Source organism: Haliotis rubra, unplaced genomic scaffold (assembly GCF_003918875.1).
Source record: "Haliotis rubra isolate DU_JTF1 unplaced genomic scaffold, ASM391887v1 Scf82, whole genome shotgun sequence".
NCBI lineage: Eukaryota > Metazoa > Mollusca > Gastropoda > Lepetellida > Haliotidae > Haliotis > Haliotis rubra.
The window spans coordinates 731,721-747,374 of NW_025767546.1; the positions used below are offsets into that span (position 1 = coordinate 731,721).

Below are 15,654 nucleotides of genomic sequence, written 5' to 3' on the forward strand. Positions count from 1 at the left end.
GATTTCTCCTTGGGTTATAGTATTTTAGAGTCTTAGATATGACTGATTTAGCACCAATGGTAGATCCACAGGTTAGAATTTTCCATGCTTTTAACAAGAGGGGACTAACAGGATAGGGTCGTCAGGCTCACTGACTTGTTTGCTTCATGTCAGAATATTTCAATTACGTTAGATCGATGCTCATAATGTCAATCACTAGATTATCTGGTCAAGACTTGATATTTACAGACAGCTGTCATACAGCTGTACACAAGATTGTCAGGTCAAGACTTGATATTTACAGACAGCTGTCATACAGCTGTAGTACTGCTGACTGTGGCATTAAAATACAAACCAACCAACCAACCATTGGTTGATGAGCTAGAGACCGGCCACATTCCACCACTGTCTTTGTCTGAAGGAGAGGTGCAATGCAAATTTTTTTATGATAATTTTATTTGTTCAAGAATTTCTAGAATTTGAACTTTGAAAAGTTTGTTCAATCATCAACTTGAAAAGTGCCGCACAAAGTTATATTTTGATATTTTGAAATTACCTGTGAAGGTCCTGGTTAGAATATTGATCCTCAGTAACCCATGCTTCTTGTAAGAGGCGACTAATGGGATCTGGTGGTGAGGCTTCCTGGCTTGGTTGACATGTCATCGGTTCCCAATGGTGTGGATTGATGCTCATGCTGTTGATCACTGGATTGTCTGGCCCAGACTCGATTATTTACAGACCGCCACCATATAGCTGGAATATTGCTGAGTGCGGCATAAAAACTTACTCACTCACTCACTCTGAAAACACTGGGGTGGTGGGCTAGCCTAGTGGTGAAAGCGTTCTCCCGTCAAGCTGAAGATCCGGGTTCGATTCCCCACATGGGTACTATATGTGAAGCCCACACCTGGTAACCCCGGCTGTGATATAGCTGGAATATTGCTAAAAGTCGTGTAAAGCCCAACTCACTCACTCGCTCACTCTGAAAACACTGAACCAATGAAGCTGGACCTTCACATGTTGGATCTCACCAGTAATTACGTCCCAGTCACTTCAACAGATTCAGATTTTCTGTTTGTCTGCCACAGCAGCTCTATTGGTCATTAATCAGCCCTTTGTTTTCAAAATGTCATGGAATTGGGTATATCCTTGCTTATAAAAGGACTCACGAGATATGTCCACCATATTTCATTTTCTTTACCCTTGTGTTTTCACCAAGCTGTTATAATCTCTCACAGTGCAAACATTAACTGGCACAATTCTGTAACCTTTGCTAGATAGGAAGAGAACTTTAGCATGTATTTGGTGACGACATAAGCTAGGCACAAGTGGTCCGGTCATTGAAGCGACCAGGTCATTATGGGATAAAAACCTGTTCTTACCCTGATTACTGATTAGGTTGGTATTTTTGTCAGCATTGTACACAAGCTTGAGCATTTCAAAGTGGTAAACATTAGAGACATGCATCACTTTGGCCATTCCTCCCATAATAAACCGAGATGCTGTAAAACACTAGCCTTAAACCCAATTCACTCATTCACTCAGAAAATATATGACTATTGAATGGAATCTTTATTGGCATGAATTAATGTCTTCTTATCAAGGTGAGCTACAATGACATGGTAGGAATTTCATTGACTACCTCAGTGGTCTTGTGGACAGTGCTGAAGAGCGAAAAGTCTATAGTTGATTCCCATGGCCTGTCATTGCTGAAGGCATGTTACCCTGCCTGGTGTAGGACTGTTAGACCCGTAGTGGGATACTGTGTATGAAGTGGGGATACTGTGTATGAGTATAGTATCAATGTTAACATGATGCATGTTATGTTCGTTCCATGGGCTAGTGCACACAAGCATGCATGTGCTCATTGATGCACCTCAGTTGTCTCAGTGGGCTAGCACACAAAAGCATGCATGTGCTCATTGATGCACCTCAGTTGTCTCAGTGGGCTAGCACACACAAGCATGCATGTGCTCATTGATGCACCTCAGTTGTCTCAGTGGGCTAGCACACAAGCATGCATGTGCTCATTGATGCACCTCTGTTGTCTCAGTGGGCTAGCACACACAAGCATGCATGTGCTCACTGATGCACCTCTGTTGTCTCAGTGGGCTAGCACACACAAGCATGCATGTGCTCACCTCTGTTGTCTCAGTGGGCTAGCACACACAAGCATGCATGTTGCTCATTGATGCACCTCATGTTGTCTCATGTCTCAGTGGGTGGGCTAGCAGCACGCACACAAGCATGCATGTGCTCATTGATGCACCTCTGTCAGTGTCTCAGTGGGCTAGTTGTCTCAGCACACAAGCATGCATGTGCTCATTGATGCACCCCTGTTGTCCAGTGGGCTAGCACACACAAGCATGCATGTGCTCATTGATGCACCTCTGTTGTCTCAGTGGGCTAGCACACACAAGCATGCATGTGCTCATGATGCATGCACCTCTGTTGTCTCAGTGGGCTAGTGCACATAAGCATGCATGTGCTCATTGATGCACCTCTGTTGTCTCAGTGGGCTAGCAGCATACACAAGCATGCATGTGCTCACTGATGCACATTGATGCACCCTGTCTCCAGTTGTCTCAAGCATGGGCTAGCACATGTGCTCATTGATGCACCTCAGTTGTCTCAGTGGGCTAGCACACACAAGCATGCATGTGCTCATTGATGCACCTCTGTTGTCTCAGTGGGCTAGCACACACAAGCATGCATGTGCTCATTGATGCACCTCTGTTGTCTCAGTGGGCTAGCACACACAAGCATGCATGTGCTCATTGATGCACCTCTGTTGTCTCAGTGGGCTAGCACACACAAGCATGCATGTGCTCATTGATGCACCTCTGTTGTCTCAGTGGGCTAGCACACACAAGCATGCATGTGCTCATTGATGCACCTCAGTTGTCTCAGTGGGCTAGCACACACAAGCATGCATGTGCTCATTGATGCACCCCTGTTGTCTCAGTGGGCTAGCACACACAAGCATGCATGTGCTCATTGATGCACCTCTGTTGTCTCAGTGGGCTAGCACACACAAGCATGCATGTGCTCATTGATGCACCTCAGTTGTCTCAGTGGGCTAGCACACACAAGCATGCATGTGCTCATTGATGCACCTCTTTTGTCTCAGTGGGCTAGCACACACAAGCATGCATGTGCTCATTGATGCACCTCTGTGATCTCAGTGGGCTAGTGCACACAAGCATGCATGTGCTCATTGATGCACCTCTGTTGATCTCAGTGGGCTAGCACACACAAGCATGCATGTGCTCATTGATGCACCTCTGTTGTCTCAGAGGGCTAGCACACACAAGCATGCATGTGCTCATTGATGCACCTCTGTTGTCTCAGTGGGCTAGCACACACAAGCATGCATGTGCTCATTGATGCACCTCAGTTGTCTCAGTGGGCTAGCACACACAAGCATGCATGTGCTCATTGATGCACCTCAGTTGTCTCAGTGGGCTAGCACACACAAGCATGCATGTGCTCATTGATGCACCTCTGTTGTCTCAGTGGGCTAGCACACAAGCATGCATGTGCTCATTGATGCACCTCTGTTGTCTCAGTGGGCTAGCACACACAAGCATGCATGTGCTCATTGATGCACCTCTGTTGTCTCAGTGGGCTAGCACACAAGCATGCATGTGCTCATTGATGCACCTCAGTTGTCTCAGTGGGCTAGCACACACAAGCATGCATGTGCTCATTGATGCACCTCTGTTGTCTCAGTGGGCTAGCACACACAAGCATGCATGTGCTCACTGATGCACCCCTGTTGTCTCAGTGGGCTAGCACACACAAGCATGCATGTGCTCATTGATGCACCTCAGTTGTCTCAGTGGGCTAGCACACACAAGCATGCATGTGCTCATTGATGCACCTCAGTGTGCATGTTAAACAAGAATGTCAGACATTTTGTTTCTCATTCCAAGGTTGTAATATTGATCCAACCACAATTACACAACTGATAACAATAAATCCATAATCATCATCAACTAAGCTTATCTTTTCCTGGTGAAACACGGCGTCACTACATTAAAGGGAGGTTACTCTTCCAGCTTTCAATATCTCAACCTTTCATCTAGAGGTCAGTCATCACAGTCTGTTTTGGTGCTCCAAACCTTGATGACCAAATTTGTCGTACTATGTCCGCTGCAAAGTTTCATCTCCACATTGATATATCTCAAGATATCTTCCGTCTTTTTTCACTGATAAATCATGATGGATAGCGCCCTCTTGCTGCTAACTTTTCTGCAGTGGAGTGCACAGAGTTTAGTTGCACACGGTCCTCATCTTAAGGCGTTTCTTGAAAAACTAAAATTCCAACCGGATGTAATATGCATTCAAGAAACATTCCTCTGGCCTAGTGTCAGTTTAAAATTAATGGTTATGTTAGCATGCGAAAAGACCGAAAAGACCCTACGACCAGAAATCCTAAACGCGGCGGTTTTGCTACGTTTGTCAAATTGGATTTATCATATAGTAGTCATACCTTGCCGAAACCTAATTTTGAGGCAAATGCGGTGGAAATTGTCTCAGACGAGAAACAATTCCTAACCATTGTTAATATATACAGCAATGGTACGCCATCTCTAGATGATTATAAAATGCTGACTAATTCTGTAGATACACCAGTTTTGATATGTTGTGATTTCTATAGTCATAATGCACTGTGGGGGAGCAGGCATACAAATCATGCTGGTCAAGTTGTAGGAAATTTTGGAGGACACAGGGTTTAATATTGCTAAACTCTGGCCACTTTACTTTCTCAGCATTGGATCTTACCCTTGTTTCGCCTATTTTATCCCACAAATGCCAGTGGGGTGTTTATCAACACGACAGTTTGGGGAGTGATCACTTTCCAGTTTTCACTGAAATATCGTTTACACCTCTTCGAACACCTGCACATGGAATTTCTAGATGGAGATTTAAATCTGCAAATTGGCATAAATTTGTTGAACTTTGTTCAAATGAAATAACGTGTGATCTTCTTACAGATGACATTGAAAGTTCTAATTGTAAGCTAACTTTATCTCTGACTAAAATCTCAGAAAAAGCTATTGGTAAAACTTCCGGAAAGCCAACTACTCGAAATTCTCAGTATTGGTGGAATAAGGATTGTGATAAAGCCGATAAAGCTCGACAAAAGGCCTATAACCGACTTCGCAGGAAGACTTTCGGAAAAAACGGGCTGAATTCCAACGTCTTGTACGATCATTAAAACGCAGCTGTTAGCGTTCTTACATATCTACAATAAACAGGCATACTTCCTTGTCTTCAATTTGGGCCAAAGTAAAAAGGATTAGTGGGAACCGTAATAGATCCCCTATTCCTGTTTTGGATCAAAGTGCTATTTCCCGTGAAGAGAAAGCAAATCTTTTAGCAGATCAGTTTGAGGCTGTTAGCAGCTATGAAAACTTTTCAACAAAATTTAAAAACGAAATCACAAATTTGGAGAATGAGATTATTCCTATAATTTCAGATTCTTTATTAGAACCTTCTTCTGAATATGATTTATCCTTCCGCCTTCAGAGAATTAAAATAGGCAATATCAAAAGGCAAGAATACATCTCCTGGTGCCGTTGAATTGTGTTACGAACACTTTGAAACATATGCCAGATTCAGCTTTAGAAGTCATACTTAATATAATAAATTAAAGCTGGATATCTGGGAAGTTACCCAGAAGCTAGAGACACGCTGTTGTTATCCCTGTTCCCAAACCTGGTAAAGATCCATCTCGCCCTGTTTCATTTAGACCAATAGCCTTAACGTCTAACCTGTGTAAAATCATGGAAAGGTTGGTCACAAATCGTTTGAGTTTCTACTTAGAATCAATCACAAAAAGCACTAGGAAACCAAGAGTATATGCTGTGTGTATTTTTAGACATTGAAAAGCCATATGATATGTTATGGAGAAATGGACTTTTATTTAGACTGCAAAGTTTGGGGGTAAAGGGACGTTTGCTACAGTGGATAATGTCCTTCCTAACTGATCGAACCATACAAGTTCGTATTGGGCAACACGTGTCTGACATGCGAATTATTGTAAATGGCACTCCACAGGGCAGTGTTATAAGCCCTTGTCTCTTTAATATTATGATCAATGATTTCTTTTCTGAACTTTCGTTAAACATTGATGCATCACAATTTGCAGATGATAGTGCTTGTTGGAGACGTTTTGGAAACATTGAGTTTGTTCACATATCTATTCAATTAGCCCTAAATTCTATAGATCTTTGGTGTTCAAAGTGGGGGTTCAAGGTATAAACTTCTAAATCAGTTGCTATGTTCTTCACAAGACGTAAAGTTCCTCCAAATACGAAGCTACACATTGTGATCAGGACATAAAATTTGTTTCTGAATTTAAATTTTTGGGTGTAATCTTTGATAAAAAAACTCACTTGGTCCCACCACAGCAACTACATTTCATCAAAATGTACTAAAGCTCTCAATCTACTGAAAAGCGTGTCTGCCACAAAGTGGGGTGCTGATAAATCATCCTTGCTTCTTTTGTACAAAGCACTAATTTTGTCTAGATTAGAATATGGCTGTCAAGTTTTCATGAATGCTGCAAAATGTCATTTGGCTAAACTTGATCGTGTTCAAGCAAAAGCTCTTCGGATATGCACCGGTGCCTTTCCTACTACTCCAGTTTCTGCCCTTCAGGTGGAATGCTCAGAACCTCCTTAAAGTTGTCCATAAGTACTATTTACCCTTAAAAGCTTAATCTAGGCATCAACCAGCAACTGATATATTGTGTGATTGTGTGGAATATGTCATGTGTGATTGGAATCACGGAAAACCACCGTTTGGAGTACTTGTACAACAGTCTCCATTACAGTACCAGTTGAACAATCTTCAGTTGAATGCTGCTCGATCTCTCCCTAAAACGGTTCCATGGACATTAACACAATCTTCGATTTCACAGGATTTATCGGAGCTTGTAAACAAACAAATGTCACCAAGTGTTATTAAAATCCTAACCCAAGATTACATTCCCACCAAATATAGCAATTTTACTCATATTTACACTGATGCTTCAAAGGATCCCAGAACCGGTCATGTTGGTGGAGCTTTTTATATTCCCGATATTGGTTTATCCAAAAGAATTAGATTGACTGATCATCTGTCTGTATTTGCAGCAGAACTGACAGCCATACTTCAAGTTTAAAATCGGTAAAAGATAATGAACATGAAGCAATAATTTTACTGATTCGTTGTCAGCTGTACAAGCAATTCAATCAGGTGTACAAGGTCCACGCAGTGACATACTATACGCCATCTTGTATCTTGATACTGCTTTAAACTCCATGTACATCAGCTGTGATATTGTTTGGATTCCTGCACATGGTGGTGTAGCTGGAAACGAAGTAGTTGACACACTTGCTAAGAAGGCTTACAACAGACCACAGACAGATATTCATTCATTTAAGCCCATTCCAAGAGATTACTGGTTTGTCATTTCATTTCATCTTCAATAAATGCATCTTGGCAAAATAAATGGGACAATGAAACTACAGGTAGACACATGTTCTCTACTTGTCCTGTAGTAAACAAACATTTTAAAATTCGTCGGCGTTGTCGCAGCGATGAAGTTGTTTTAACTCGCCTCAGGCTAGGACATTGTGGATTAAAGGCATATAGAAGTATTTTTAGATAAAGACCTATCTCCTCTGTGTGAAAGTTGTAACTTACACTGCCCAGAAACAGTTCAGCACTACCTCATTGAATGTCCAGCTCATGAAAACCCACGTAAGGCTCTTAAAGAAACTGTGCTTAACAAAACCCAAAATACTTTTACAATGAACGCAATACTTGGCGATAATTTAATGTATGGTTGCATACAAAGAGCTGTTTTAGACTTCCTCGTTAAAACGGGTAAGTACGACGTATTTAACTGAACAAAAATATAACAGTTTGTTAAGTGTTGGGCGCATATAGGCCTTTTAAGGCCCAAGGTCGCCCTAAAACCTTACATACCTACCTACCTACCTACCTACCTACCTACCTACCTACCTACCTACCTACCTACCTACTAATATCTTAACCTTTCCGTGTCACTGGCAGATATTTTAGATCATCAAACACGGAAAAGGCTGGTACCTTTTCAACAATGCAAATGCAAAATTGTCTTATTCAACCGAAGTATATCCTAATATTCCTAGTAGCGATAGGAATAGGGCTTACGGGTTTTACGTTGTGAATATTCAGTATATCGAAAGTGCATCAGCCTTGGCAGCGAAAAAGTAGCCAGGGGAATCAGACGTTCGGGTTTCCACTCATGAATATTAATTAGACCGGAATGCAGATATTCGTCATTATTCAGCTAGGGATAAGGTGTCCTCCTATTACGCAGACAGCCAGTTCGCAGACACCTTAAAACAACAACATTTACGGTTCAGTGAACAGATTATCTACTACCTGTTACATACACATTATAAAGGAATAGTCCAAATAAAAACACAGGATAAACTGAAGCTATATTATTTATTTTGAAAGATGGACGAAAAGACAGTAATTTGAATTTTTCATACACATTTCGGTTTAACCTTCTAGTCTAACGGGAGTCGGCATCATCATATTGAAAACATTAGCTTAGCTATTAGAAATTGCGACACTGTTGTATCATATAAATCAAATAAAGACAAATGTGAACCTAAATATTATTCATATGGAATAAAGAAGTTAAATGTTTTGTACACAATATTAAGATATATGACGAGTGCACTTAATTAAGATTCATTTAGAATACATATTTAAAATATGACGCATCATGTCAATGTGGCCATGGATGTGAGAATGTTTTTCATTACTTCCTTGAATGTCCATTGTATAGTACACAAAAACTGTTACAATCTTTAGAAAGTATTGTTGAAATTAGAACAATGATTGGTATTAATCGTATCTTACATGGCAATGCAGGTGTCTCATTTACTGCAAATCAGAATGTTTTCAAATATGTACATATACATGTAACTATATCTCTCCAACAAAACGTTTTCTCAGTTAATTTCTGTTGTACATATGCTATTATTGGGATGGGTATTTTCTATCAATAAACACAATCAAACCTCAGTGACAAACCTGTTTTTATATTCGATAGTAATTTATAGTAAAATCAATTTTGAGAAGAGAAATCATTTATCATTTAATCACAACAAATTTATATTTACCCGAAATCAAACTTCTCAGTAACGAACCTGTTTCAGGCTCACCCTGCTTTACTCACTGGACAGTGGACTGTTCCATTATACCCGTAGGTGTTACCCTAATTAACCTTCTAGTTCAGTGTCTGTCAATCGTGTGTGTGTGTGTGTGTGTGTGTGTGTGTGTGTGTGTGTGTGTCAGCCTAGTGGTTAAAGCGTTGGCTCGTCACGCCGAAGACCCGGGTTCGATTCCCCACGTGGGTACAATGTGTGAAGCCCATTTCTAGTGTCCCCCGCCGTGATATTGCTGGAATATTGCTAAAAGCGGCGTAAAACTAAACTCAGTCAGTCTAGTGTCATTGGGTGTCTGTCAATTGGGTGTCTGTCAATTGGGTGTCTGTCAAATGGGTGTCTGTCAATTGGGTGTCTGTCAAATGGGAGATAACCAGGGATAAGGTACCTTAATCTGGTTTGTGTCAAGTGTGTTTCCTAAAACTGAAGGCATCATGGAGAATCATATATAATGGTTTCTGTCGCCTCCTGGAAATGGCGGCCAAGGAGTTGCATCAGCTATTTATCAAGTTGTCGGGAATATCAAACTTGTGATTGTACAGACATATATTTACATTCAGAAATTGTGTACTCATGGAAATGATTGAGAAAATGTAAGTTAGTAAGAAACTATGTTCCTGAGGATCCATTATCTTATATATAGTGACTAATGTAGGTAGAGGAGTAGAAAACATGAAGTGAATCCGGTCCAAACTATAAGTGTTTAGCCCCTATAGCTCGAACCTGGCTCGAACAGGTACTAATTTGACAGCCGATTTCTATGCTTAAGGTACCGCTTTAGCTGCTCGTACTACTTGAAGCGGACCAGTGTTATATACAGTTTCTTGTTCCCAGGAACCCGTAGTTACAGTGCCCCTGGTATATATATGATCGTATAATCAAGCACCAACTACAGTGTGATATACATTTATGATAAGTGCGAAAACACTATATTTTGTTGTATTTGCTTTGAAAACCAAATTCCACGTATTTCAATGGTAAATGTAAGATATTTTAGTGGGAAATAAAAGCGGAAGTGCTGTCGTCAGTATGCAGTACACATACTGCAATTATGAAATGTTTACCTCTGTGTGCTTGCTGCTTTTGTAGCTATTCAACCATATTGACAAATTGTGTGCAGCACGTGTTTCCAGTATGTTGGAGTATTATTGATTGCCTGATTACCGCTCATATATATATTTACGTTGAATGATCGTTTATTGGTTACTCTCTCTCTCTCTCTCTCTCTCTCTCTCTCTCTCTCTCTCTTCATCTACCTATCTATCTCTCACAGAATAATATTGATAAGAAAAGAAATCACATATCATATAACATTTTATTTGATAAACACGCAGAATTATCAAGGTCAAAGGCCCAGGATTGACATTTTACAATGAACTTACTGATGTATGAAAGGCTGACTGGAACTCACTGGCTAACTGGCTGCCAATGACGGTACATCTTGGAGCGGTGAACTGAACACTTTCATGCAACTCCTTCAAACCTATGTACATACATGTACGTACTATCAGAGTCTGTTCAAGTCCCTAATATGTAGGCATCTGGAATATGGGTCCAACTTTGGGGTCCATAGGGAAACCTTTCCTCATTCCCATACACCACTGGGAGTCGATGCGGAGACTGTTCTCCTTGACGGAGATGTCGTGTTCCAGAGTGGCCTTGGTCTTCATGAGACGAGCCAGAGACATCTCGGAGGCCTTGAGACGCTCCTTCAGGATGCGGACAGACTCACGGATCTCGCGCACCTCATTTTGCAGTCTGCAGTTGAAGAGAAGAATATTTAACATTCATAGAACTTAGGACTAAATATTATCTAAATTCATATTTGTAGTTATGAGATTAGTTGTTTTGCAGGAAATATACTCACGAGATCATGACGGGGTCGTTGCAGAGCTCCACATTGATCCTCCTGGTTCGCTCGTCAAGACGACTCTGGGACACCTTCATCGGCGCCTCCTTGTCCTTGATTGCCTTCCTCAGCAGCTCGATGTTCTTCTCCATGTCGAAGATCTCCTGCATGGTCTAGAGGAAGAGGAAGGAAAGTTATTTTGTGATATACTCAGTGCAAAGGTCACGCGACGTGTCAAAACTTACTATATTTTCTGTTGTCCCATTCGGTAGATTTATTTAAACTTGTGAGCAGCTTTTGTGACATAGCTGATGCAAGGTAAAGGTCGCTCAGTAAACTCAGGACAGAACTTCAAAATGATTTGGAAAATTGTTGGCCCAATGATCAAAGTATGTGGCTCAACAATCACTGCGTCCCTGGAAAAGACTGCTCCATTGTGACTTCATGCAGCTTACCCTCTGCAAGTGAGCCTGCAGTTTGTTTCTAGTGTCCTCTGACTCTCGGATTCGGGTGTTGAAGTTGTTGTTGACGGTGTTGAAGTTGCTCCACATATTGGTGGCGCACGCACGGAGGCAGGTGTCAATAGCACCGCGGAGTTTCTCGGACGACGCCCTCTCCCTCTGGGAGCGGGCGATGTTCTGTTGGGTGTACTGCGCCCAGGACGCGGGGAGGGTCATTCTACAACAGAGAGAAAGCCGTCAGCAACAGATATCTCACTTACAGCCATAGGATGTCTTTAGTGTTGTGTTAAGTCACTGTACACTTACGTGTTGTCGATGGCCTCAATGCCGGGGTAGTAGCCGATGCCAGCTGAACTATTCTTGAGCTGCTGCATGCGGTCATCCAGATTCTGGGCGTGGTGCTTGTCCTTGGCGTCGACCTCCATAGCGTGCTGGGCAGATCGGTTCATCCTGGTGGTGAGAGGGTGACCAGTGAAATACCGGAAGTACTCACTCCAAGAGCTAACAGGTAATAATTTCCTTTCATAGATAAAGATACCGGAGAGGGCAGTCACAGTTGTTTTCCCTAGTATATCAAGGGTACCAGATGTTGCCAGCCCGATGACTGATCTCGTGTTTTCACAAGAGTGATTACAAGGTAACAATACGATGACTGCGTCTCTTTGCCAAATATGTTTTGAACCCTCCGGTTGAGCTGGACTAGATGACTTATCAACCACCATGATATACCTGTAACATTACGTACTACGGCGTACAACAGCAGTCGCTATTTTCTCGGTGTTAGCTACTCACTTGATCTGGACGTAAGCCTTCTCAAGGACCTGCTTCATCATAGCCTGGCACTTCCTGATGACGTCAACTTCCTGGCAACACAGTGATGGACAGTCATTGTACATGCATTGCTTAATGTGTGTACGGATGGCTCAAATACATTTTGGACAATAGTCATTGTATATACATGCAACACTTTCCTTGATGTGTATATGGCAGAAGCTTTGACACTTTGAAGCGTTAACACAACAGTAGTTATACATGTGTCTGTAGCAATATAGGCGCCAGCATACAGTCTGTGTGAAGTGTTGGTTACGATGGTTCGGGTGAGTGAGTGAGTTTAGTTGTACGCCGCACTCAGCAATATTCCAGCTATATAGCGGCGGTCTGCAAATAATCGAGTCTAGACCAGACAATCCAGTGATCAGCAGCATGAGCATCGATCTGCGCAATTGAGAACCGATGACATGTGTCAACCAAGTCAGCGAGCCTGTCCACCCGATCCCGTTAGTCGCCTCTTGCGACAAGCATGGGTTACTGAAGATCAATATTCTAGCCAGGACCTTCACGATGGTTCGGACACGGTGTAGCAAGGTAAAACGCTTAATAGATGGTTAATGATGGGGTTATGTCAGCACCAGTTTTTCGCGGACTGACCTTCACGAGAGTTCTTTCAACTTTATCATTGACGAGGTCAATGCCCTGCCTCTTCTCCCTGTGCATGAGACACTCCTCGGCCACGTGCAGGGGGTTGGCAGTGTCAGCGAGGGCCTTCTCCAGGGTGCGCTTGTACTCCTGAAATATTTGGTAACATTTATATATACGATTCAAGGTAAAAAAAAGCAATGCCTTATTGAGAGGAGACCTCGGTTGAAAAAGGATGGAACAGGAGGCCATTCTGTCACCAGTCTTTCAATAGCTTCTGATGGAGAACAAAGAACATCTTGCAGTTGATCACTCGGCATGGCTCGACACCTCACCTTCAGGTTCTCTGTCTCGGTGGCCATGGCGCTGATCTCATTATTCAGTTCGGTCTTCCAGAAGGTGATGTCATAAACACGATCCCCTACAAGGGAAAGGTTATATTTAGCGATCTGTATTAATTCTAACTTGGAGTAACTTGTACCTTTACAGAAGTAAATGGGTTTCATCCCCGTGGATTAGATCACCAGCTGACTCACCTAGCCTCTTGGTGACGTCAGTCTGTCTGTTCCTGGTCTGTGCATCCGTCTCCTTCACAGTCTGCCAGGCGTCAGCGCGCACCTGCTCGGCAAAGGCCCTCTCTTTATCAGACATACTGAAGTTGACGTTGTTGGAGAGGGACCAGTCGGAATGGGTGTAGCGAGCGTTGACGCTGTTGCTGTTGATGTTAATGTACAAGTTGATAAACGAGTAGGTATATCATCAAACTGTACATGCTGATAAATGATGCCATAATTTCGATTTAAGATAGGCGGGCTGAGTAGTGAGTTGATATGCTGACCCTGCAGGTATGGTTAATTAGAATGGAAGTTCAGAGCTGATGGACATCAAGGGATGTAGGCCCAGTATGAGACAGATAAGGCAAGATGAACTCACGTGGCTGGGTTGAAGTACGACTTGGCATGAGCCCCGCCTGCACCACCAAGATGGCGGGAGACCGTCTTGTCGGCCACGTAGGGCAGGACCCCCATCATTGGTGTAGCACTGCTGGTTCGGGCAAGGGATGGGAAATCGTAGGAAGACATGCTGGAAGGGAAATGAGCACATGTTAACACTGGAGAAACTGAGGATTGATTACGTGATATAAGTATCAAATTTCTTTCAAGTTTACCGACTGGCTTATTTCCAACTCGTTAGCAACAGGAGAGGGTTACAAGGAACCGTTCAGAAGTTAGTACTGAACCAAACATTAATACACAGTCTGTTATCGATTCCTATCATCCATTGATTGGTTCATCCATGAATGCTGTTTGAAGTCCCCGCCGTGATATTGCTGGAATGTTGCTAAAAGCGGCGTAACAGCGAACTCATTTATTCATCCATGAATGGTGTCCAAACCACGCGTCGCCCGGAAAGCGATTATTGCGCCACTAAAAACTTTCCACCCGAATCGGATTATCTCATACTGGATATGAAACTTGGTACATTGCCCAACCGGTAATCGCATCAAGCGCAGTCGGTGTGAAAACACCATGGCTATAATCTGTGTTGAGCCACGGAACCCAGTCATGGTAGTTGGTCGCTGCCGCTTTGCAAGCTCAAGGGCAGGCCAATGTCATGCATCACAGCCTGTCCCCGATGACGTCATGGTCACACGTTTTAAGACTATCAATGCGAAGGTAATCACTGGTCCTGGGAATTAATCACCAGCTAAAGGGATAAGCTCTAAGTGGTAGCATGAGATGAGCTGACAGATACAAGCGGCAAACTGCTAACGATATCTGAATGTCTATATTGTACTGGGACAGCAGTGTTGCCTAGCTTGGTCTGTGAAGACCAGAATGAGACCACTCGCTTTTGGTTTGACAAAACAGTTTTGTTTGCCAAAGTAATTAAATGCAACTCTGGCTCGGTCAATCCATAAAATGTACCTTTCACGCCCTTCAGTGTACTGGTGAAGAGAAGGCAGGAATAAATCTACACCAAGGAATCCTTAATTGCTGTCTGTAGGAATATTTGGGTTTCAGCACTATTAACGACCGGCTAAAGGAACACATACACTATGATATAAACTGAAACTGCGTTTTCAGAATATCAGAGGCGACTTTGATCAACGAAGGCTAAAGGAAACATGCTGGAGAAAGACAGTTACCTCCCCTTTTGAAGAGGGCAACAACATCGGTGGTGACACTCGGGACTATTCACTGGATCCACTAATTCTAAGCTGATTACTGACTATAACTGTCATTCAAAGTATTTTAAACACTAGGAAGATTGAACAAAAATGAAATGAATTTCGATTTAATAATTTTGCTGTGTCATATGACATGAATTATCGGAAGAGAAATATAATGTAAAATATAACATTCGTTTACTTTCATGTCAGTTTATTTCATTTACAGGTTGTTTTCCTTTTCACGTAACTGTTCTATGGACAGTCACATTGTAGGGGATTACCCTTAATTGGTACAGCTAGTTATCCCAGTTTTGACAGCGCAACTTGACACCTTAACGGATCAGCGGCCAAGTCGCTGTCATAAATGGGACACTACCTTTCAGTTTATAGCTAAGTTGATAATCTGTATATAGTGTTAAATATCTGCCGTTTTGTTGCATAAAGTGAGTTGGGTAACGCCTCTTCTCAGTTGGGGTTGCATGGCAACGTATGATAGCAACCAAACAGCCTTAAGTGATGATACTTTTTATAATACTTAAAATGCTTAGAGTCACG

At 42.3% G+C, this 15,654-nt stretch overlaps 1 protein-coding gene across 1 annotated transcript; it reads right to left on the reverse strand.

Moving 5' to 3' along the window:
• Positions 1 to 10,601: 10,601 nt before the first annotated feature.
• LOC124262021 (tektin-3-like) lies at positions 10,602 to 14,006 on the reverse strand. The gene is made up of 9 exons (XM_046696440.1): positions 13,860 to 14,006; positions 13,463 to 13,641; positions 13,262 to 13,347; positions 12,939 to 13,076; positions 12,303 to 12,373; positions 11,817 to 11,960; positions 11,505 to 11,727; positions 11,068 to 11,222; positions 10,602 to 10,958 (listed from the first exon to the last, which is right to left on the reverse strand). The coding sequence occupies exons 1-9, from the start codon at positions 13,955 to 13,957 to the stop codon at positions 10,727 to 10,729; spliced, it is 1,326 nt and encodes a 441-aa protein (XP_046552396.1). The 5' UTR covers positions 13,958 to 14,006; the 3' UTR covers positions 10,602 to 10,726.
• Positions 14,007 to 15,654: the final 1,648 nt, after the last annotated feature.

Excerpts from the sequence above, each read along its gene's own strand:
- LOC124262021 (XM_046696440.1), bottom strand. The coding sequence starts at position 13,957 with ATGATGGGGGTCCTGCCCTACGTGGCCGACAAGACGGTCTCCCGCCAT. Across the intron at positions 12,374-12,938 it reads TTGAAAGAACTCTCGTGAAG|GAAGTTGACGTCATCAGGAA; the intron begins GTCAGTCCGCGA and ends CTGTGTTGCCAG. Across the intron at positions 11,728-11,816 it reads ATTGAGGCCATCGACAACAC|AATGACCCTCCCCGCGTCCT; the intron begins GTAAGTGTACAG and ends TCTCTGTTGTAG.